Here is a 21,403-nt window from a genome sequence, read left to right as displayed (position 1 = left end):
CCTTTTTTTTTCTTTTTTTTTTCTGTACCTTGACCACCGACAACGTCTTCTAACTTGTTGCACCAACTAGGCATATCCATTTACGACAGACCGAGTACTTCCGGGTCCTGCAAGGCGAATTGGGAGTTGTCAGAAACGAGAAAAAGGGCGTACTGAGAAAAGAGGATGGGATCCTCGTCATCCCTCCAGGTACTCGGTGAGTCACGGGACTCTGTGCCCCTGGTAGACCTTGCTGTCTAAACGGAGAGACAGGCATCGATTCTGGCCCCATACTCCCATCAAGCAAGATCTCATCTTTCACGTTTGGGCCGAACCCCCAGATGTCGACCATGGCTTCGATGAGAACTACTTACGTAACGCCCTGGGATATGTTCGAGATTGTGCGCAGCAGAATATAGCGCCCTCCATCTTCCAAATGGCTCTGTTTGGCTGGAGCAGCGATACCATTTTCATCTGTCCCCCTTTCTGGGTGCCAATATGGATCCTGGTGTTCGCTCAATACGTGGCGGGGCACATCATTGGAGGCTTTTTGCTGGGGTAAAGTGGCCACTGGCATCTTGTCCCGTAATGCTGCTTTAACTGAAACTAACTTGCTCGCGTGGTAGATACAAGGCAACTTACCCAGAGTACGACATGGAGCCGAGAGCCGACGGCAATGGCACCAAGAAATCGGTGTAGTGTATTGGGAGCACTTGCACACGACTTGGTGTTCAAGCGGTACCAGGCTTTAGGTGCAAGGCATTTAGGCTCATTGCCCTATGAACTGGGGACGGTACGAGGAGAAACATGGTTGCAGGGCTCTTTATATGGGGAAACACAAGGATTGGAATGTTCACTGCCAGGATCTTTTTGTATTCCGACGATCAATGCTCTCAATTGCCTTAGACAATCAAGTACCTTCAACGAATGACCCGACCCATTAGACACGTGTCCAATGGAGCACCCAAACATTATCCACTCGGTGATCCTATATGGACATGTGTAAACAGGTGGGGCGGACATAGCGTACATGTACCTTACCTTGTATGTACCGGAGGGCATGTTGAGAGAGTCGGGAGTCGGGACCGTCGTGGTTGCAGAAGCGACGTTTTCGCTTGTGGGTGGTTTGAATGAGCCTGCATGACTACATGTAGCATGCAGGGGCGACACGAGGGCTGGGCATGCTACAGCGTACTATAATTACATCGACGTGTGTACAATGTAGTGCTGGAATTCCCAAGGTAAGCCCCCATAGGTCGCAAGTTTCAGACAAGCTGACGGTTGACGCTCCGCCCATCCTCGGATGCTGCCGCGCTGTAGTGTACACGTGTATTTCAGCTGGCTGCCTTAATTAATAGGTACATGTACCTTGCATCGCCATGTTTAGGTGGAGTTCTACGAGCCGTCTCCACGCGGCACGCCACCTCTTCGGCCGTGCGTGTGTGTGATAGTGTGCCCAGCCGCTGCGTCGTGGATCTGAATATGGTTAGTCTGTACCGAGCTAGAGATGCAGAAACTCCACCCCTCGTTTACAACGGTATAGCTTACTCTCATTTTCGGTTTTCTCTTTCTGTCACAGCCAAGGGTCAAGGTCAGGAGGCAGCAGCCTTGACTCGCTCGATCGTGCCTCGTCATTGCAGAGGGGTTCCTCAGCAGCCCCTGAAATTGGAAGGATTCGTGGCGCCAGAGGCATACATATATATATAAAGCCGAGCAGCAGGTCGCTCGCTGCTCGTCAGAGGAGTTTACATCCCGAAGACTAAATCAAATTGGTTCTTCGACATTGAAGCTCCTTCGTCACAGTTGTGTTGAAAATGGGCCGCGTCTCTCATCTGAGCGGGAGCGTCCCGAGCCTCCGGGCCTCCCTGATTCTCTCGCTTTCTCTTTTGTCCTGCGGAGCTGACGCTGCTGCTGCCCCTATCTACGCCCGCACCAACCTCGCCCCTCTTCTCATGCACCCGGATCGCCAATGGTCACCCGACACCTACGTCTCCTTCCCTGGCTCCCAAGAGTTTGAGCAGAGCACCGAGCGATGGACCACGTTTAGTGCCCCGACCTACCGCGCTGCCATTAGTCCCGCCACAGAGGAAGACGTGGCCAAGATTGTACGTCAGAAGACTTTCCGAGGGAAAAAGTCGCTCATAGCAGCAAACAGAATACGTGCGGCTGTTAGCACTCCGTACACAGCAACAGAATCCTCCAATGCACAAGAATTAAATCAAAAAGGCCTGTACTAAAAACAAAAAAAAAAAAAAAGAGAGAGAGAGAGAGAGAGAGAGCTAATCATACTACAGGTAAAACTTGCGACCTGCCGCAACATCCCTTTCCTCGCTACCTCGGGTCGTCACGGATACACCACCACCCTCGGAGACCTTCAGAATGGTCTAGCTATCGACCTCAGCCAGCTCAACTCGTTCGAGCTCGACACCACGGCCGAAACGCTCACCGTTGGACCCGGCGTGACTGTGGGTGAAGTTTTCGACCCCCTATTCAACGCCGGGTTCGACATTCGTAAGTCTCCTTTTCGCAATAGAATTGAACTCACAGCGCGACTGGTACTACACGGATAGCTAAGAAAAGGATCGATCTATAGAAACCGGCAGTGCCCCTTGTCCGAGTCTCATCGGCGTCACGCTCGGCGGCGGTGTTGGTCGGTACCAGGGTGTCTATGGTCTGATCGCAGATGCGCTTGTTTCCGTGCGCATGGTCACCGCCCACGGAGATATCATCGAGGTCTCGGAGGATTCGTACCCTGATCTTTTCTGGGGCATCCGCGGAGCCGGTTCCAACTTTGGCATCATCACCTCTGCCACCTACAAGCTTCACCCGCTGACCGAGGATGGAGATACCTTTATCGCCGAGTTCATTGTTTCAGCCGAAGGCAGCCCCGAATACTTCCACACTTTGGAAGCGATGCAGCCGCTGCCTGCGGAACTTTCGTCCATTATGCTGATTACTTCCAATCCCGTCACGAATGCGGTATGTTTGTTTCTTGCCAAACGCCCCCCCCCCCCCCCCCCCCCCCCCCTTGCCTAGAATAACCTCAATGCTCATACCAGCGCCTAGACCCAAACCCTGGTGCACTGGGTTTACAAGGGACGCGAGGCCGACGCTCTCGCCGCCTTGGCGCCGATTCTGGCGCTTGATATTGAAGTCACCGCCATGATGTCAGTTCCATGGAACGAAATGGTGGGAGCCGCGTTTGGCGGTGTCGTCGAAGAAATCTGCATCCATAACATCAACCGTGACCTCTACAGCTTCAACCTGAAGAACTACGCGGCAGAGACGTACGTCGAATCGTTCAACAAGATGCACGACTACTTCATGGAGTACCCTGCCGGCCGCAACAGCGTGCTGCAGTTTGAATTCTTCCCCAACCAAGCCATGGAGGCCTTCCCCCAGAATTATACAGCCTTCCCCTGGAGAGATACAACTGGATACATGTGAGAAGATATCTGTCCCCTAAAGAAAAGGAGCACGCCCTGGCGCAAGAGCTGACATATCCCTCCCTCACATGCAGTAACTTCAACATCATTTATGACGCCGCAGAGGAAGAGACGGCAGCGGCCTCTACTGCTCTCGGTCTGGAGCTCCGTGACGACCTCGTGGCTACTTCCGGGTTCCCTGAGCTCACCGTCTTCGTCAGCTACGCGCATGGCGACGAGAAGTTGGAGCAAATCTATGGCGCGGACAAGCTTCCTCACTTGGCGGCGTTGAAGAAGGAGTGGGACCCGCTCGAGGTGTTCAGTTACAACAACGGCATTCCTACCGAGTACCCATGAAGGAGACCTAAGGAACTAATATCTGGCTAGACATCTAGATGGTAAGACGGCAGTCTCCTGAAGACGTCAGAGTGTCTATCTAGTTTCCTTCCTTTCTTAATTCTAGAATTAGATCTTTCTCTGCCCAGCGAGCCCTTGTCGCGATAAAATAGCCATGTTGCTCCTTGTTGTTTACCTTGCTTCTCCAAAAGCTATCTATTCGCATTAGTGTATCAGGGGGGCAAATGAATGCAGCTTGAGTGATAAGCGAGGATGCATATGCAGGGAGACTGGAAATATGTGTCTAAATACGAATCAGGTACTCAGAAGCGTGTATGTACATGTACCCACTGAGACCGGGGAAAAAGGAATTAACACAGTACTCCTGAAGAAATGACTTGTGACCAAGAAGAAGGAGAAGAAGCAGAATCAAATGGTGGAGATATGCAAAAGAAGGGCCCAGTAGCCCTCCCAGCGGCCGGGTGTACAGCCGCAATACAGCGATGTAGCGAGGAAGCAGGGGCGGGGGAATATATGCAGGCAATGTGAGGAGGATGCGAGACCCACTTGCGGTTGGTACATGTATTGATATAATATCTCCTGCGCCCCCGATGGTTTTTTTGTTTTTTTTTTCTGTTTGGTTGAGATCTTGATTCTTGTCAATCGTTCGACATCACGAGTGAAGAAATCATGTCATCCGAACTCCAAAGCCATGCGGCCTTTGAGGCCACGCTCTTCGGCTTTTTTGTCCGGCAGTTCACAAAACCGAAACCCATACGGGCAGATACTAAACTTACGGGCCAAACTGCCATCGTCACTGGGGCCAACACAGGAATCGGACTCGCCTCATGTCGGCAGTTTCTGGGATTCGGACTGTCCCACCTGATCATGGGTGTGCGATCCCAAGCCAAGGGCGACGAGGCCGCCAACCAATTGCGCAAGGAGTTCCCGGCCGCCGACATTTCCGTTTGGATCATCGACATGCAGTCCTACGATTCGATTCAAGCGTTTGTGGAGCAGTGCAAATCCCTCCCACGCATTGACATGACCGTCCTCAACGCGGCGCTGATGAAGTCGACGTACACGACCGTGCCCTCTACGGACCACGAGATTTCGGTGCAGGTCAATTACCTCTCGACCGCGCTTCTCTCCATCCTGCTCCTCCCCGTTCTCCGATCGAAAAAGGTCCCCGGCGCCGCAAGGCCCCCTGTGCTCAGCATCGTGGGGTCCGACTTGGCCTACCGGGTGGACATCCAAACGAAGGGCCCGACGATGCAGCAGTTCGATACGCCCGAGGGCTACGATCAGTTCCTTTGGTACGGCAGATCTAAGCTGCTGCTCACCTTCTTCGCCGCCAAGCTGGCGGAGCACGTCGATCCCGATGAGGTACTTGTCAACATGGTGAACCCCGGCACCACCAAGGGCACGTCTTTCTTCCGCGAGTTCTCTACTCTGTCCGGGATGATGGTGGGCGTCCTTCAGTTTCTCTTTGCCAGAGGAGTAGATGTCGGTGCTACTACGTATCTCGACGCGGCGGTCGCTCGCGGGAAAGGAAGCCACGGGAGCTTCGTCAGTGACTGGACTCTCAAGCCGTACGTATTGGTCAACCGCCTCGAAATACTGTGAAGCAAGATTTGGTGGCTGACATTTGATGGAACAGATACCCGTTGGTTTGGTACACAGAGGAAGGCAGGGAGTTTGACGAAAAGTTGTGGGAAGAGACGATGGAGGAACTGAACTTTGCTGGGGCTTCCAAGATTGTAGCGGATATGACCAGACGTTGATGGTCAATACTACAGGCTAACTGCCCGACATGGTTTCAACTTTGATGGAATGGCTGCTTTCCGATTTCTGTATTTGTGCCGCCAGGCTATCAAGCACACTAGAGAGTCTACACGTTGATTTCATGTTTGATTTCAAGCGAACGATATCATGTTCCATGGTTATGTCCTTGATGGTGCACTGTGTAGCATGGCATGTGATAACGTAATATCGCATGACCCCCAACTAGATACTTCAATGAATTGAATTCACCTTCCTCCGGCATTGTTTTACCCCACGTCCACAGGGAACTGACATCTACTGATACATACATGGTTACTGATACTCCTCCTAAAGCTAACACGTACGTCTAAGGAGCTCAAGCTTCCAATTGAACCCGACCCATCCAATTGACCAATTCAGCCAGGCGCGTAGATCAGCTCCGTGGGCATGCGGAAAACAGACAGACAGCACAAGGGTTTTTGCATATGCCAAGCTTGATCGTGTCTTAGGTACAAGGCTATGCGTACATACCAGCGACGGAGTAGTTCTGCCTGAATGACGTCCCCCCATAATAGGGCTACTCGGTTCCTCATGTCGTTTTCGGATGACGGGATATCGACCTCGGCTCACGGTTGTCACCCACCAGACGCCACTGAAGTCGTAGCACAGCGTTGCAGTGCCTTCATGTTTCCCACTGGATAAGCTTGTTGCTGCATGGGCCTGGAACACAAGATCCTTGTTGTCATTTCATATCTGTGGGTAAGACATTTCCACTCAATTCAGGCAAGTTTTTACCATTCCCCCGGATCGTACGGATACCCATGCCGACGCCTTACCTGTGGGGTAGGATTTGTGGTTCGTTCTACACTCCACTCACCCTTGACGGACGGTCGGACCTAGCTCGTGCTGCAACGTAGAGCGGCTGGTGCATGTCGACTGTACGTTGTATGTACGTTGTATCTGCGGTCCACACTCTTTCCCCCTTGATACGTCCTATTAGTCCTATTCCGATATAGCTACGCATAGCATGTACATTGTACTTTCTTTTCTCCACATATGTACGTAATCAGCTCTGTTATCCGTGCTTCGCTCCCGACAGCGCGGCCCGCTTCGTGGAACACTAAGATAAGAAGCGGGGGATCGGCGGGCCAGGGCTGGAACCTTGCCATTTCCCTTTTCAGTAAGTCGAGTCGATCGATGTACAACGCAAGTACCGTAAAAACTCAACCGATACAACCAACAACTATAACCCCTTTAGGGATAGCGCCCGCCCCTGATATCGACGTTTTCCCACATATCCGACAACCCTCCACTCAACACCCTTTTCAAGACCCACTTAATATTAGGGCTGAGGTACCTTGTAAAAGCTCTATTATACATTGGCTAGTTTTGGGGCTAGGTGGAGTAGATCGATCGCTAAGATAATAGTTGTTCGTTGTATCGATTGAGTTTTTACGGTAAGGTAGTGTACGTTGTAGTGGTGTACTTTTGTACACATGCATGCTTATTCGCATGCATAGTAATCATTAGAAGGCGGCACGGCTCAACAGAAGACAGGGATCAGCTTCGCCCCGGCACAACGTACCCCGTGGATCCGCAACCGATGTATCTCTCGAGCCACCCCCCTAATCCCCACCTCATTCCCCGTCGTCCATCATCAGGGAAGACTCCGAGGGGGACAAGATCAGGGTCTTTTGGATGCAACTACGTTGTTGCACCACAACGTACAAGCGAGAGCCGAGAGCATCCTGCAGGTTGCATTGGGTTAGTCTAGTTCTTCCGATGGGACGGCGATTAGCCTCGGCGATCGCGGGCCCCTCGGCCCCCTTCTTGTATGCTTTTTTTTCTTCTTTGTTTCTGTAAGACAGCGTCTATACCAGAGCAAACCTGTCTTTTGGTCCCATAATCTATTTTTCTCTTTTTTCCTCCCCTTTTTTCGCATTGTTTGAAGACACAAATAACCTCGATCGACAAAGGCCAACTGCTGCCCCACTCTAATCTACTGGCCTCCTGAGTCCTGACCTCGAAACTTCTTCCCATTGCTCTACTCCAGGATGGCGCGCACGCGATTTGCTCTCGTCACAGGGTGATTATACTGAACGTCCCAAGCCACCAAGCGAAACAGCTACTAAACCCTGGTGTAGATGCGGCCAAGGTGGAATCGGCGAGGCGCTGGTCACCGAGTATACCCGCCGCGGCCTCCACGCCATTGCCACGGTTCTTCCTCAGGAATCCAGTGACCACCTTACCAACGCTGGAATCACCGTCTTCCCGCTCGATGTCACCGCCGAAAAATCCGTCGAGGACCTGAAGGCCAGCATCAACAAGTTGACCGGGGGCCATCTTGATGTCCTGGTGAACTGCGCGTGCGTGCCGGCTCATGATGCCCAGAGTTCCCCAAGTAACAGAGGCGGCCGTTATTGACAGCTTCGACTTGCAGTGGTATAGCTTACACCATGACCGCCATCGACACTGACGTTGCTGCCGTGAAGCGCATGTTCGAGGTCAATGTCTTCGGGCCAATGCGCATGGTGCATCACTTTCACGACATGCTCATTAAAAGCGAAGGATGCATAGTGAACATTGGTTCCATTGGCGGTGTCATTCCCTATTTGTACGGATGTAAGTCGATATCAAAATACGCTATTCTGCGACTTGTCCGTGGAGGTCACTGTGCTAATAACATGAAACCAACCAGCTTCCTACAATGCCACAAAGGCGGCCCTCCAACACTGGTCCAGTACTTTGCGTGTTGAAATGGCCCCATTGAAGTATGCCTATATTACCTATCCAATCGTAGGGAGATACGTCACTAATATGATACACTTCCCATTCAGTGTCAGGGTCATCACGGTATGTCTGATTCCATCAAATGAGACAGTCCAAGATTAGGGGTAGTGAACTTACTTCCAATTTCTCATAGGTCATCTCCGGAGAAGTCAGTACCAATATTCTGAAGAACGATGCCCATAGACAGCTCCCGGAAGGTAAGTGTGATGCTTTGATGCGCTTCCCTGCTTGATCGTGTCTAAATGTGACTGTGGTCAGGATCCTACTATGCCCCCCTCGCGGAGAACTTCAGACAACACGTCACACGAACGGCCGGTAAGAATCCCCAGTCATTACAAAGGGCACTGGGGGTTAGAGTCCAGTATTTCCATGTGGTTTAAGAAGACCAGAAATGGCTAATAAACGATAAAGTGGGCGCCACCGATCGCTTCCAGTACGCGACCAACGTTGTTGCGCAGAGCCTGAAAGCGTCCACGCCAGCATGGTACTGGTACGGCAGCCACACCGGCATGATTCGCTTCCTTGATACGTTTGGTTGGCGCACCATTTGGGTATGTTGCGACTATCACCGCTTCGATGCCATTTTCAGCCTTACTGACGCTCGTCAGGACTCCATGCTATGGAAGATGTTTGACTTGGCCAAGTTGAAGCAGGCTCATGCCGCTCGGACTAACAAGGATGCTCGCCTGACTCAGTAGATTCTTGCGTACATGTAGAGAAAATAGATGATAGTTACATATGACCATGTTTATTTTAGTCCTACTGATGCCTACTGATGGGCAATGCCTTGCTGGTACTCTGGAGGGCAGGGTCGACATATATCGAGACTAGTGATTATTTAAATTTAACTCACTGAGGAGATCTTTTTTATCCTTTTGGTTCTTCCTTTTTTCTTCCTTTTTTCCCCATGTTTTCTTTAATATATATACCCAGATACTTTCCATCCTAAGAGAATAGATGGCCGTCTAATCTTTGCTTCGGCTGTTAAGCGGACGCGGCAAAAAGAGGCGAAGATGGACGTGTATTCTTGAATCTGCTTCCCTAGCTTGTCTTACCTGTGTAGTGCACCCCCTCTGGCCCAGCCGCTACGACATTTGTAACCCTCGAAGACAACTGCCGCCTAGCTACCCACGTTGAACCGAGAAACAATCTGGACTCCTTCTATCGCATTGCGGTAACAGTGGTGCCGCCATCGATGATGAAGCCGCAGCCAGTCACATAGCTAGATCTCGGGCTGCTCAGAAAGATAACGGCATCCGCAACTTCCTCCGGCAATGCCATCCGGCCAATGGGAACGGCAGCTTCGATGAGCTTAGCCAGACCTTCCACGCCGTCCATGGCTCGCCGAACAATGGGTGTGTCAGTCCACGAAGGGCAGACGCAGTTGACCCTGATGGCATAAGGTGCATTATCGAGCGCTGAGGCGGGGGGGAGGGGGCAGATGCATCATGCATGTCAGCAAGGTACGGCAGTGGGGACATGGCAGGCTACAGCCCGGTTGGTGGCGTCGGAGACTAACCGCTGTTCTTGCACAAACCGAGAACTGCATGTTTCGAAGTGGTGTAGGGGAGAATGCCGGGCGTGGCGATCACGGAACACCCTGAGCCTAGGTTGACTATGGAGCCGCGCGAGACACCCCTGCCAGGCGAAGAGATCGAGACGGGCAAGGGTTCCTGGGCCCGCATGAGGATAGATGCCTCCCGCGTTACCAGGAACATCCCGGTGGTGTTCACGTCGAGGAACCTCTGGAACTCGGCCAATGAAATCCCCGCGATATCGACACCCTCTTGGGCCCCGATCTTGCATGTGGCGACACCAGTCAGCACGTACATGTATGCACAGGCAAAGTGCCTAGCTAGGGGGGTATCATGTATGGGGGGGGGGGTTTCGGAGGCAGAGGGCCGAAGCAGGCCTACGTATAGATCGTGGCTTGGGGGTGGACCTGTGGATCGGCGGAGGTAGCGGGAGGGACGAGGAGAATTCGCTTACCCCGGCACAGTTCACGCAGTACTCCATACGCCCGAAGATCTCGGCCATGAGAGCCATGACGGTTCGTACCGAATCTTCTTGGGTAATGTCGACATGGACCGCCACGGCACGGAACTGTTCGTTTGTAGCCGCAGCTCTGCACTCGGCTGCGACCTCAGTTGCCGCCTCGAGATTAACATCGGCAACCAGAACTCCGGCGGCGCCTTCTTTCGCAAAGAGGATGGCACACGCCCTACCAATGCCGCTGCCTATGATGGTTTTCCATTAGCAAAGCACCTCTTTTCCGCGTCTCGCGTAGGGAGTACGTTGTAAGCGACGGGCTCCCGTGGGATGGTCCACCGGGGCTCCAGGCGGCCAGGCCTCCTACTCACCCCCGCCAACGACCAATGCGTTTCCCGAAATGTCCATGGTTGCAAGGATGGTGATGCTAGCCAAGAGAATGCGTTTGGAAGGTAGATCGGTTTGATGTCTAAGAGCAAGGAAGCGCTGAACGATACGGATTATATGCTTCGAGATGGTCTTCAAGGACGGATAAGCATACAACGTATGCCGTCGGGTAAAGACTGGTCTGACTGATGTCCTTGGCGCGATGCAGAATGCCGCCAAGCCTGCACTGGAACGTGCTCAGGAAGCTTTGGGATGCTTTCTTCTAACATTCCGGTGTGTGGGAAGACTTCATGTTCCGAAAGCCGACGTGCAGCAGCCTCGATCTCCGAGATACCGGCCGGCGACCAGCCAACCCTTGGCGTACTAGACGCCTTGCCGTATAATCGTATCTTTCCACAAGATCCTAGTCATATTCCCGTGTGGTTCCTGATTGGTTATGCCGTACTCGGACTTAATGAGAATAGCTTCTCAGATTGTATCCAATATCTCAACTTGAATGTGGACATGGAGGGTCCAAAGCACGATCCCACTTGCCCGAGATTCAGATTTCATGGGACCCTGCATCTCCGCCGCACAGCACGGCATAGCCGAGCCTGGGCAGGGCTGCCGTAAGTCTATCTCGTGTTACCGTAGAGAATCAAGTTGAGCCGCACCTACATCGCTTATGGTATGGTTTCACTTTCAGACACCGAGGGGACAAAGGATATCAGGCAAATGCGAGGTCATGGTGATAAGACTCCACGGGAAATAAGCTAGCACGGCACAAAGTGGCGAACCGGTGACTGAATGGGGACACGAGATCCGAGGATCAGAATCCTACGGTGCAAGGAGGCATGGACGAAGGAATGGGGAAGCGAAGATGACAACAAGGACGACAGCGACGTGATCGCAGCATAAGTAGATGGCAAATCGCCAACTTTTACTACGAACTTGAAGGTCAAAGATTAACAGTCATCTGACGCTGCAACAAACTTGTCCTCCCATACCATCTCTCTATCACACAACGGCATCAACACTAGCAGCAGTCATGGCCAGCTCCGACGTTATCGTGGTGGACTCGTCCGCCGCATCCACAGGCTCCGGCGACATGGTCCGGGTGAGCGTGGAAAACAAGGCGTATGGCGGCGATGCCGACTCGACCTTTTCCAATATTGACCCCCCAGTCATTGTAGGAGCAGGTACGTTGATGCTCTCATGCTCTCTGTTAATATCCTGATACGTTGATGTCTGGTCCAGACATGGACACAACATGAACCCACGAGAGAAGACGTTTTGTCAGGTTCATCAACACCGTAACATCATGCTAACTGGCAGACAGCTTGTCGTCTTCCTGGAGATATCCATTCTCCGTCTGCTCTCTGGGACTTTATGGTCGAGAAGAAGTCCGCGCAGGGTCCTATCCCCCCTGAGCGTTACAACATTGACGGCTTCTACGACAAGGTGAGCCGCAGCGGTACCACCAACGTGCCCGGCGGATACTTCATCAACGAGGATGTGCGAGACTTTGACAACACTTTCTTCGGCATCAACAACCTCGAAGCCACCTACATGGACCCGCAGCAGCGGAAGCTGCTCGAGGTCGTGTACGAGTGTCTTGCGAGCGCCGGCACGACCATGGAAAGTGTGTCTGGCTCTAACACGGGCGTCTACGTTGCCAACTTTTCCGTCGACTACCAGCCCCTCATGATTCGTGATCCCGACTACCTGCACAGGTACATCTCAACCGGTTCGGGTGCCACCATCATGTCGAATCGTATCAGTCACATCTTCAACCTTCACGGACCTAGGTATGTTCCAGTCCCCTTTAGCCCCTTTTTACCAACAGAGACAGTATGTGCTAACGAGTCTTGTACTCTAGCTTTACCATAGACACGGCGTGTTCTTCGTCAATATATGCTCTCCACCAGGCACTCAACGCCATGAAAGCGAGTGACTGCGAGAGCGTCATTGTAGCCAGCTCCAACTTGATGCTGTCTCCCGAGCTTCACGTTGCTGCCGCAAAGAGCGGTGTTCTCTCCCCCACTGGCACATGCCACACCTTTGACGCCTCGGCCGACGGCTATGGCCGTGCGGAGGGCATCAACGCCGTCTATATCAAGCGTCTATCTGCCGCGCTCAGAGATGGGAACCCCATCAGAGCAGTTATCCGTGGCAGCGCCGTGAACGCGTACGCTACCCCCACCCCTAGTTTACCATGACGCGATCTATCCCCTTTCCATTCAACCCCGAAGACGTCTGGTCAAGTCCCAGCAAGCAAGCAACACACACTGACATGGAGCAACGTGTTTAGGAGCGGAAGGACGCCCGGAATCGCACTTCCGAGTGGCAAGCTTCAGGAGGTGGTCATGCGCAAGGCATATACTGATGCCGGCCTGGACTTCACCGGCACCGACTACGTCGAGTGCCACGGTACCGGTACCAATGTCGGTGATCCTATCGAGGTCGATTCTGTTGGAAGATGCTTTTCTCCGCGTGAGGGACCTCCTCTGCTGATTGGATCGGTGAGTGCTCCTAACATCTCCTTTTTTTTTTTTTTCTTTCTTCTTTTTCCCCTGACTTGTCCTTCCCATCGATATGTAACGTCTGGTTCTTATACTGATGTCCCCCTGCGAATCGACAGGTCAAAACCAATGTCGGCCACAGCGAAGGTGCCAGTGGTTTGACATCCATTCTCAAGGTGATGCAAGCCTTTGAAAAGGGCAAGATTCCTCCGTCACAGGGAATCGTCAAGTTGAACCCTAAGCGTAAGTTTCAACATGAATGTTCTTCATCCTCGCTCGGACATTCGCCACGAGAACCTTCACATAGACAGTTGAGAAAAACCCCGACTGACCATGGATATTTTGCAACATAGTGATTCTGAAGGAGCGTAACTTGAAAGTTGCTCAGGAGGTCGAAGACTGGCCGCGAGCGCTACGCCGTGCCAGTATCAACTCGTTCGGCTATGGTGGTGCCAACGCCCACGTCGTCCTCGAATGTCCCAAGAGCTATCTCGGCGAAGACTACCAGGTGAACTTTGGCCACGCAAACGAGGACTCCGAGACGCAAGAGGAGGGAAAGCTTGTGGTGCTGCCCCTGTCTGCGTCGTCACCCAAGGCCCTGGAGACTCTCGTCCAGCAAATTACCAAGACCGTGACACAGATCGGCGACGAGAAGACCCTGCAAAGCCTGGCTCACACCCTCACCAAGGGCCGTGATCATATGCGACAGAGGAGCTTCGTTCTGGCCAAGATGGAGGGATCCAGCGGCAAGGTCGTCGAGGAGATGGCAGACGGACCTCTGACCAAGCCGACAGCCGATTCGCTACCATACGGCTTCGTCTTCACTGGCCAGGGAGCACAATACGCCGGCATGGCTAAGGAGCTGCTGTTGAAGAGCCAGCACTTCCGCGACACCATTCACCGTCTTGACGCCGTCCTCCAGGCCCTCCCCAAGGGTCACGCCCCGGATTGGACCCTCGAGCAGACCATCCTCCTGGATGCGGCCGAGAGCCGTATCAACGAAGTCACCCGGAGTCAGCCAATCTGCACCGCCGTCCAAGTCGGTATTATCGACCTGCTGCGCACCTGGAACGTTCAGCCCACGTATGTGGTCGGCCACTCGTCCGGCGAGATTGCGGCCGCTTACGCCGCGGGTCTCCTCACCTCCACGCAAGCCATCTTGGCGGCCTACTTCCGTGGCTTCGCCGTTGGTGACCTGACGTCCAAGGGAGCCATGATGGCGGCTGGCTTGGCTCCCGAAGCCGCTAAGCTCCTCATCGAGGACAAGGGGTTGGTGGGACAGGTCCGCGTGGCTTGTGTCAACTCGCCCGAGAGCGTGACGCTCAGCGGCACGCCGGACGGCATTGAGGCGCTCAGGGAGCATCTGCAGGGCGAGAACAAGTTCGCCCGCAAGCTGGAGACCGGCGGACGTGCGTATCACTCTCACATGATGGAGGAGATCGGCCAGCGGTACGAGGATCTCCTCGCCCCGTTCTTCACCGCCAGCAACGGTCCCACCGCCGCCAGTGCCTCGGAAGCCGGAATCGTGACCATGTTTTCGTCCGTGGGCCACGGTTCCGAGAACCTCAAGGTCCTCGACAGCCAGACCTACTTCCCGGCCTACTGGAGGGAGAACCTGGAGCAGCCCGTCCAGTTCAGCGGCGCCCTCGCCAACTTGCTAGCCGCAGGAAAGAAAGCCGTCCATTTGGTTGAGATTGGCCCCCACGCGGCGCTCAAGGGCCCCATCAAGCAGATCAGGACCGGTCTTGGTCTGAAGGAGGAGGCCGTTCCCTACTCGCCAACGCTCGTCAGAGGAAAGGATGCCGACTTCTGCCTCAAGGCTCTTTCTGGTGCCCTCTTCACCAACGGTCTCCTGACGTTGAACTGGGATGCCGTGAACAGCCTTCCCGAGTCGGGCCTGCGGACTCTCTACGACCTCGCCCCGTACCCTTGGGACTACTCGCGGGGTCTGCTCTGGAGCGAGCCCCGTGCCAGTGCCGAGATGCGTCGCCGCAAGTACGTGCGCCACGAACTCCTGGGCACCCAGGCTCTCACTGGCAACGGCATCGACTATACGTGGCGTAACCTGTTGCGCCTGAGCGAGACGCCCTGGCTCCGTGACCACAAGCTGGAGGACCAGATCGTCTTCCCTGCCACCGGCTACATGGCTATCGCCATCGAGGCCGTGTTGCAGGTCACCGACTCCAAGAAGAAGCCGGCAGACCAGCTCGCCTTTGAGTTCCGCAACGTCAACATCAGCGCCGCCCTCAACATCCCCGACGAGGAGAGGGACATCTTCTCCATCGAGAAGGACCTGGAGGTTCACACCACCATGTCCCCGCGCAAGATTTCCACCGCCAACCGCTCCGTCGACTGGTACGACTTTTCCGTCTCCTCGTGGTTGGACGGAAACACGACGGTGCACTGCACGGGCAGTATCCGTCTCGACGAGCCGCGCAAGGCCTCTAGCGGCGTCAAGCTGCAGAGCACGGATAGCTTCGACACCTGGCCCACCAGCAGGTGGTACAAGAAGTGGCACGAGGAAGGCCTTTGCTTCGGCCCGACCTTCCAGTCTCTGAACAGCCTGCGGACGGACGCTGGACGTGGTCGGCGCGAAGCCATCGGAGTGACCCGGCTACAGCCCCCCGTCGCCCGGGAGAGCACCACGTACTACCCCGTACACCCCATTACCATCGACGCCGTTCTCCAGACGTCCATTCTAAGCACGACGGCCGGACACATGCCGTCTCTCAAGACTTGGCTTCCCGTCTTCATTGGCGAATGCAGAATCCAGCCTCCTCAGGGGGGCCTGGTTGCCGATGCCAACGGCGAGGTCGGCTCCCAGTTTGAGGTCGAATGCGAGATCCACTCGCGCTCCGAGGAGACGGGCCTTTCCAGCAGGAAGATTGACAGCACGCTTTGGGATTCCCACGGGGTCCCGGTGGTCGACTTCAAGGGCGGCCGGATGGCGCTGTACAACGGCAAGACCACCCCCGTCGATGCCACCAACGGCGACAATCCCGCCAACAAGTTCGCTCAGCGGGAGCCCACCCTGAGGGTCCGCTGGAAGCCCGACGTCCTTCGTCTGCGTCCCGAGACCGAGTCTCGCCTGAAGAAGTACGTGGCCGAGTTTGTGGACCAGCAACCCGACGACGTTCGGGATGATGAGACCTTGGCCATCATCGGCACGCTTCTCGATCTTGCCGGGCACAAGAATCCTCGCATGCGCGTCTTGGAGCTCGAGGGAGACGCCTTTGGATACAAGGCAAAGCAATGGCAGTCCATGTTGGACAAGGACACCTCCTTCTCACGATGCCGGTCCTGGGATACTGCCACTATGGCCGACGGAAAAGTTTCGGTCGAAGGCGAGGGTGGTGAGGGTCCTTTTGACGTTCTCCTGGTTCCTACGGTAAGTTCATGTTCCTCCCAACGTCCCAGCCCACTGCGAGCACAGGTGTCTGTAGACGATTTCGGGGACGCAATGGGCAATGCCAAATCCCCCTGGTCTTCATGTTCTCTTTGGCTCTTGACGTCTAGATGGCTGACTTTTTCCTGTCATTAGCACGCTGCTTCGAAACGGTTCTGGGACGAAATGGCTGGGCATATCGAGGAGCTGGTCTCCGAGCATGGTGTCGTTATTACCCGGAAATCGGAGTCCGCCGTCGCCGAGTTGAAGTTCGCTGGCTTCGAGGTTCTGGACGTCGGAAAGAAGATCTTGTTGGCCAAGCGGCCACTGCTTACAACGGATCTCACGGGCAGAAACGCTCTGATTGTGGTGAGTATCCAGCTTCCCAGCCCTCTTCTTACCCCTGAGTGCATGTGATATAGGGCCGTTGAGGCACATAGAATCGCCAACTAACTTCTGGAAACAAAAAGCGAGCCGACAACGCCTCCCCTGCCGTGACGGACCTTGCCAACGCTCTTGCTACGCACCTGCAGAAGAAGGCCGGTGTCTCCCGCGTGAGCATCATCAAGCTCAGCCAGCTCGACAACACCAAGATTGCCGAATCGGACATTTGCGTCTCTCTTCTGGAGACGGAGGCCGAGTTCCTTGCGACCATGAGCCCCCAGAACATGAACCGCCTGCGTGCCATGACGGACAAGGCCACCGACTTGCTCTGGCTCACGGGTGCGAACATGCTGGGCAGTTCCCCTGACCCCAACCTCACGCTCTCCAGCGGCCTCTCGCGCTCTCTGATGCTGGAGCAGCCGACGCTGAGGTGGTCGGTCGTCGATGTCGGCGAGCTGCAGGCCCTCGACGTTGCCACGGCGTGCGACAATGCGCTGAAAGCGCTCGTGGTCAAGTACGACAAGGATGACTGTGAGTTTATCGAGAAGAACGGCGTCTTGTACGTGAGCCGGTACGGACCCGACTTTGGCGTCAACTCTCTCTTCCGACAGAGGGTTGGGCTGCAGCAGGAGAAGCAGACGCGGACTCTTGCCGAGCTCGGTTCCGCGAGGCTGGCCATTGACCGGGTCGGCGTCATGGACACGCTGCACTTCCAAGAGGTTTCGGAGCCGGGCTCGGGCAAGGGTCCCGCGGCCGGACACGTCGACATTCAAGTCAAGGCGGTCGGCCTCAACGCCAAGGATGTGCAGGCCATGGCGGGCCGCCTCGACGGACGCGGCAACACCACCGCCTTTGACTTCTCTGGTGTCGTCACGGCCGTCGGTAAAGACGTCGACAATGTCCAGGTGGGCGACCGCGTGGCCGCGTTTGCACCCCACCATCTGGGCACCACGGTGACCGTGCCGGCTCGATCCGTGCTGAAGATGCTAGACCACGAAGAGTTTAGCGTCGTGCCGACTCTGCTGCTCGTCTACGGAACTGCGCTCTACGCCCTCAACGAGCGTGCGAAGCTGCGACCCGGCGAGACCATCTTGATCCACGCCGGGTCCGGCGGCCTCGGCATCGCCGCCATCACCCTGGCGCAGAGACTGGGCGCCGTGGTCTACACCACTGTCGGATCCCAGGCCAAGCGCGACTATCTCATCAACAAGCTGGGCGTCCTGCCCTCCCACATCTTCAGCTCGCGCGATGCATCCTTTGTCCCGGGCATTATGAAGGCCACCGGTGGCCGCGGCGCCGACGTCGTTGTCAACTCGCTGGTCGGTGACTTGATGCACGAGAGCTGGCGCTGCCTGGCCAACTTTGGCCGCTTCGTCGAGCTCGGCAAGCGGGAACTTGTCGATGTGGGCAAGCTGGACATGGGCGTGTTCTTGCGCAACACCACCTTCACTGCCCTTGATCTGTCCGAGCTGTACTATGCCGAGGACCCCTACTATCGCGCCATCTGGGATAGGCTCATGGCAGAGACCCTGGATCTCTACCGCTCCAATGCCATCCAGCCGCTGCCCACCAAGGTGTTCGATGCCAGCCAGGTTGTAGAGGCCTACCGTTACTTCGCAGACAAGGAGCGCGTTGGCAAGGTTGTCATCTCCATGGAGGACCAGCATTCTCGAGTTCCGGTAAGTCCATGTCGCATTCTACATGAATATGTGATGAAAGGACATGACATGATGGGCTAACGTGTTTTTGTTCTTCTCTATAGGTCAAGCCTGCTACCTACCTGAGCGTCTTCGATTCCGAAAAGGTCTATCTCATGATCGGATGTCTCGGTGGCCTAGGTCGCAGTCTGAGTCGATGGATGATGCAGCGCGGAGCCCGTCACTTCGTCTTCTTGGGCCGTTCCGGCGCCGACAAGCCCAGCGCACGACAGCTCGTGACCCGCCTCGAAGAGGCCGGCGCCACCGTCGAGGTCGTTCGCGGAGATGTCTCCCAGGCCGAGCACGTCACGGCCTCCGTCGAGGCCTGTATCAACAGCGGACGGCGCATCGGCGGTATCATCCAAGCCGCCATGGGTCTTCACGAGGCTCTCTTCACCCGCATGCCGAACGAGGCCTGGCACACCGGCATCGCGCCCAAGTGGCAGGGCACCTGGAACCTGCAGAACGCGCTGCAGGTGCACGTCGACAAGGACAAGAAGAACGAGCCCGACTTCTTCCTGCTCACGTCGTCGGTGTCGGGAACCGTCGGCACGGCCACCGAGAGCAACTACTGCTCGGCCAACGGCTTCCTCGACGCCTTCGCCCACTGGCGCCGGTCCCGCGGCCAGGCCTGTGTGTCCATCGGCCTGGGCATGATCTCCGAGGTGGGCTACCTGCACGAGAACCCCGAGATCGAGGCGCTTCTGCTCCGAAAGGGCATCCAGCCGCTCAACGAGGAGGAAATGCTGCAGGTGGTCGACCTCGCCTTGTCCAGCGAGCCGAGGCGCAGCATGAGCGAGGCGCACATGCTCACGGGTCTGGAACCCGCGGCCATCCGCGAGCTGACGGCCAAGGGCTTCGACGTGACCACCCACGGAGTCCTGGTCGAGGCCCGTGCCTCGGTCCTGCTCGCCTCGCTGCTGGCCGAGAAGGAGGCTTCCGAGTCACCTCAGCAGGGCGCTGCTGCGTCCGCGGTGGCATCTGCCGCGCCGTGGTTCAAGGAAATCCCCGCAGCGCTGTCCGCCACCTTTGCGCCCGAGGCCGATGCCGAAACCAGGGGAGCCGCCATCCTGCGCCTGGTCAAGTCGCGCTTCTCCAATCTTATCCTGATGGCCACTGATCAGATTGGCGATACCAGCCCACTACCTTCCTTTGGCGTTGACAGTATGATTGCTTCCGAGTTCCGGTCTTGGTTCTGGTCTGCCTTCCGCGTCGATATCCCGTTCCTGGAGATCATGAGCCCTCAGACGTCTGTGGCGGTCTTGGCTGAGAAGGTCGACGCCAAGTTGTCGGCACCTGCTAGTTAAGAGAATGACTTTGAAATTGAGATTAGAGTGTATGATGGGCGGTTTCCTGACTTGTTTTGCTGTTGGAAGTTCATCGACTTTAGCTATAGTTTTTCTTTTAAAAGACAGAAAAAAAGAATGACAAATTGTTAACTGTTGATTACTTATACGATGCTTTCATCTTTTTCCTTTCAGTTCTCCTACGGCACTATATCCAGAGTCGATAATACAAATAAGTAAGAATACGTAATTCAAGGATGCTCGAGTCGTATACAGCGCCCTTCTATCATTTTATCATTTTGTCTTCTTCTTCTTCTTTCTTTCTTTCTTTCCTTCCTTTTTTTGTTTGTTTTGTTACTATAATAAGAGAGTTATAGCAGTTATGACCGGGCTTGACAGGTTGGATACGATATTATATAGAAGATACTCGTACTCAAGGTGAAGCTGTTAGCGAAGAGTGTGTACCCTGTAGATGATCTTGTCTTGTATCAATCTTGTACCACACGTGTAGGAGTCTGACCCCGGTAGGCTACCCCGCTAATGTCCCGTGAGCCGTTACCCCTACATAGCCAGGGTCCCAGCTACGATACTAGTACAAACCCGTATAAGTGGGGCGCTGGGCGTGGCGCTATACGTAGTATCGCCTTTTCGGCGTCCAGGGGTGGGGAACGGTTCGCGGTTTTATACGTTGTATACGGACTACACTGCTCGTAGGGCTCGGATGTACGGTACGAAGTATATATGTACTATGCATTGTACTACAAAGGTCAAAGGCTGAATTATTAGAACCCTACCCGGCTCCGACCTCCGTACACCCTCTCGTCCCCAATCCGGTTAAAGCGTCCTGGAACCGCCACGCCGTTTGTAGTGCAGCTTACATGCATATGACAGGGGTCATAGTCGCCTACATATATTTGGGTGGTTCCGTGACCTCCCAGATGGGGTTCTACTACCGACCGCCCATCCGATAATGGCCATCGGTCACTCTTTATAATCACCCAATAGACACTTCGTAGGAACCTCGCACGACAATAGAAGTGAAACCTTTATGCTCTTATAAATCGAGCCGTTGGAACACTACGAATCCGCGACTCTCTGTGCTACTGTCTAGTCATCGTATCGGAACTCGGTTCCTGAGTTGCCCAAAAGATATGAAATCAGTTGCATTGCATATGCGGCAAGATCCTTGCCGCCGGATACAGGCTAGATTATTCTGACCTTTTCGCGAACCCCGCTGGGCTAACCATCGCTGTAAGATCGGTCGAGATAGCCACCCGGACGGAATGCGATTAGACACGGGATCCTTCTCCCTAGTCCCATATCTGTTTCTTTGTATCGTATGGATATATATATCTGTATATGTCTGTGTGTGTTTGCGTGTGTATTGCGTGTCCTCCACTTCTTCCCCCCCAAGACAATCTTGCTCCCACAGCCAGTACCGGCTCTTCACACGCTTATGAACCCAAGTCACTCTGCTACT

General features: G+C 54.7%; 7 protein-coding genes across 7 annotated transcripts in view; 6 read left to right on the top strand and 1 right to left on the bottom strand.

The window, feature by feature from the left end:
* Positions 1-541, top strand: part of SODALDRAFT_276486 (hypothetical protein) — a gene marked incomplete at both ends in the record, with an annotated part of 780 nt that extends 239 nt beyond the window's left edge. The window contains 2 exons of the mRNA XM_028608022.1: positions 71-196; positions 253-541. Coding sequence (XP_028466714.1) covers positions 71-196; positions 253-541 — 415 coding nt within the window. The remainder of the gene's footprint in view (positions 1-70; positions 197-252) is intronic.
* On the top strand, positions 460-943 carry SODALDRAFT_148372 (hypothetical protein). The gene is made up of 2 exons (XM_028606832.1): positions 460-537; positions 606-943. Exon 2 carries the CDS (start codon positions 656-658, stop codon positions 908-910), a length of 255 nt encoding a protein of 84 aa, XP_028466713.1. The 5' UTR covers positions 460-537; positions 606-655; the 3' UTR covers positions 911-943.
* A 988-nt stretch (positions 944-1,931) lies between these two features.
* SODALDRAFT_339447 (FAD-binding domain-containing protein) lies at positions 1,932-3,761 on the top strand (the record flags this gene model as incomplete). The annotated part of the gene is made up of 5 exons (XM_028612858.1): positions 1,932-2,084; positions 2,274-2,490; positions 2,573-2,958; positions 3,046-3,422; positions 3,500-3,761. 5 exons carry the CDS (start codon positions 1,932-1,934, stop codon positions 3,759-3,761), a joined length of 1,395 nt encoding a protein of 464 aa, XP_028466712.1.
* Positions 3,762-4,389: 628 nt separating this feature from the next.
* Positions 4,390-5,666, top strand: SODALDRAFT_294014 (NAD(P)-binding protein). Its single transcript, XM_028608733.1, has 2 exons — positions 4,390-5,332; positions 5,401-5,666. Exons 1-2 carry the CDS (start codon positions 4,431-4,433, stop codon positions 5,522-5,524), a joined length of 1,026 nt encoding a protein of 341 aa, XP_028466711.1. The 5' UTR covers positions 4,390-4,430; the 3' UTR covers positions 5,525-5,666.
* A 1,601-nt stretch (positions 5,667-7,267) lies between these two features.
* On the top strand, positions 7,268-9,037 carry SODALDRAFT_294011 (NAD(P)-binding protein). The gene is made up of 9 exons (XM_028608732.1): positions 7,268-7,590; positions 7,649-7,870; positions 7,945-8,126; positions 8,203-8,275; positions 8,342-8,357; positions 8,428-8,491; positions 8,553-8,609; positions 8,706-8,845; positions 8,903-9,037. The coding sequence occupies exons 1-9, from the start codon at positions 7,559-7,561 to the stop codon at positions 8,990-8,992; spliced, it is 876 nt and encodes a 291-aa protein (XP_028466710.1). The 5' UTR covers positions 7,268-7,558; the 3' UTR covers positions 8,993-9,037.
* Positions 9,038-9,203: 166 nt separating this feature from the next.
* Positions 9,204-10,735, bottom strand: SODALDRAFT_310015 (NAD(P)-binding protein). The gene is made up of 4 exons (XM_028609122.1): positions 10,655-10,735; positions 10,284-10,531; positions 9,814-10,093; positions 9,204-9,712 (listed from the first exon to the last, which is right to left on the bottom strand). Exons 1-4 carry the CDS (start codon positions 10,689-10,691, stop codon positions 9,456-9,458), a joined length of 822 nt encoding a protein of 273 aa, XP_028466709.1. The 5' UTR covers positions 10,692-10,735; the 3' UTR covers positions 9,204-9,455.
* Positions 10,736-11,620: 885 nt separating this feature from the next.
* SODALDRAFT_294005 (polyketide synthase) lies at positions 11,621-20,082 on the top strand. Its single transcript, XM_028608731.1, has 9 exons — positions 11,621-11,848; positions 11,989-12,457; positions 12,529-12,837; positions 12,961-13,171; positions 13,291-13,414; positions 13,525-16,559; positions 16,713-16,925; positions 17,027-18,619; positions 18,703-20,082. Exons 1-9 carry the CDS (start codon positions 11,698-11,700, stop codon positions 19,942-19,944), a joined length of 7,347 nt encoding a protein of 2,448 aa, XP_028466708.1. The 5' UTR covers positions 11,621-11,697; the 3' UTR covers positions 19,945-20,082.
* Positions 20,083-21,403: the final 1,321 nt, after the last annotated feature.

This window comes from Sodiomyces alkalinus (genome assembly GCF_003711515.1).
Source record: "Sodiomyces alkalinus F11 unplaced genomic scaffold SODALscaffold_4, whole genome shotgun sequence".
Taxonomy (NCBI): Eukaryota; Fungi; Ascomycota; class Sordariomycetes; order Glomerellales; family Plectosphaerellaceae; genus Sodiomyces; species Sodiomyces alkalinus.
The sequence above is the reverse complement of the archived record's forward strand: the minus strand, read 5'-3'. Positions and strand labels throughout refer to the sequence as shown.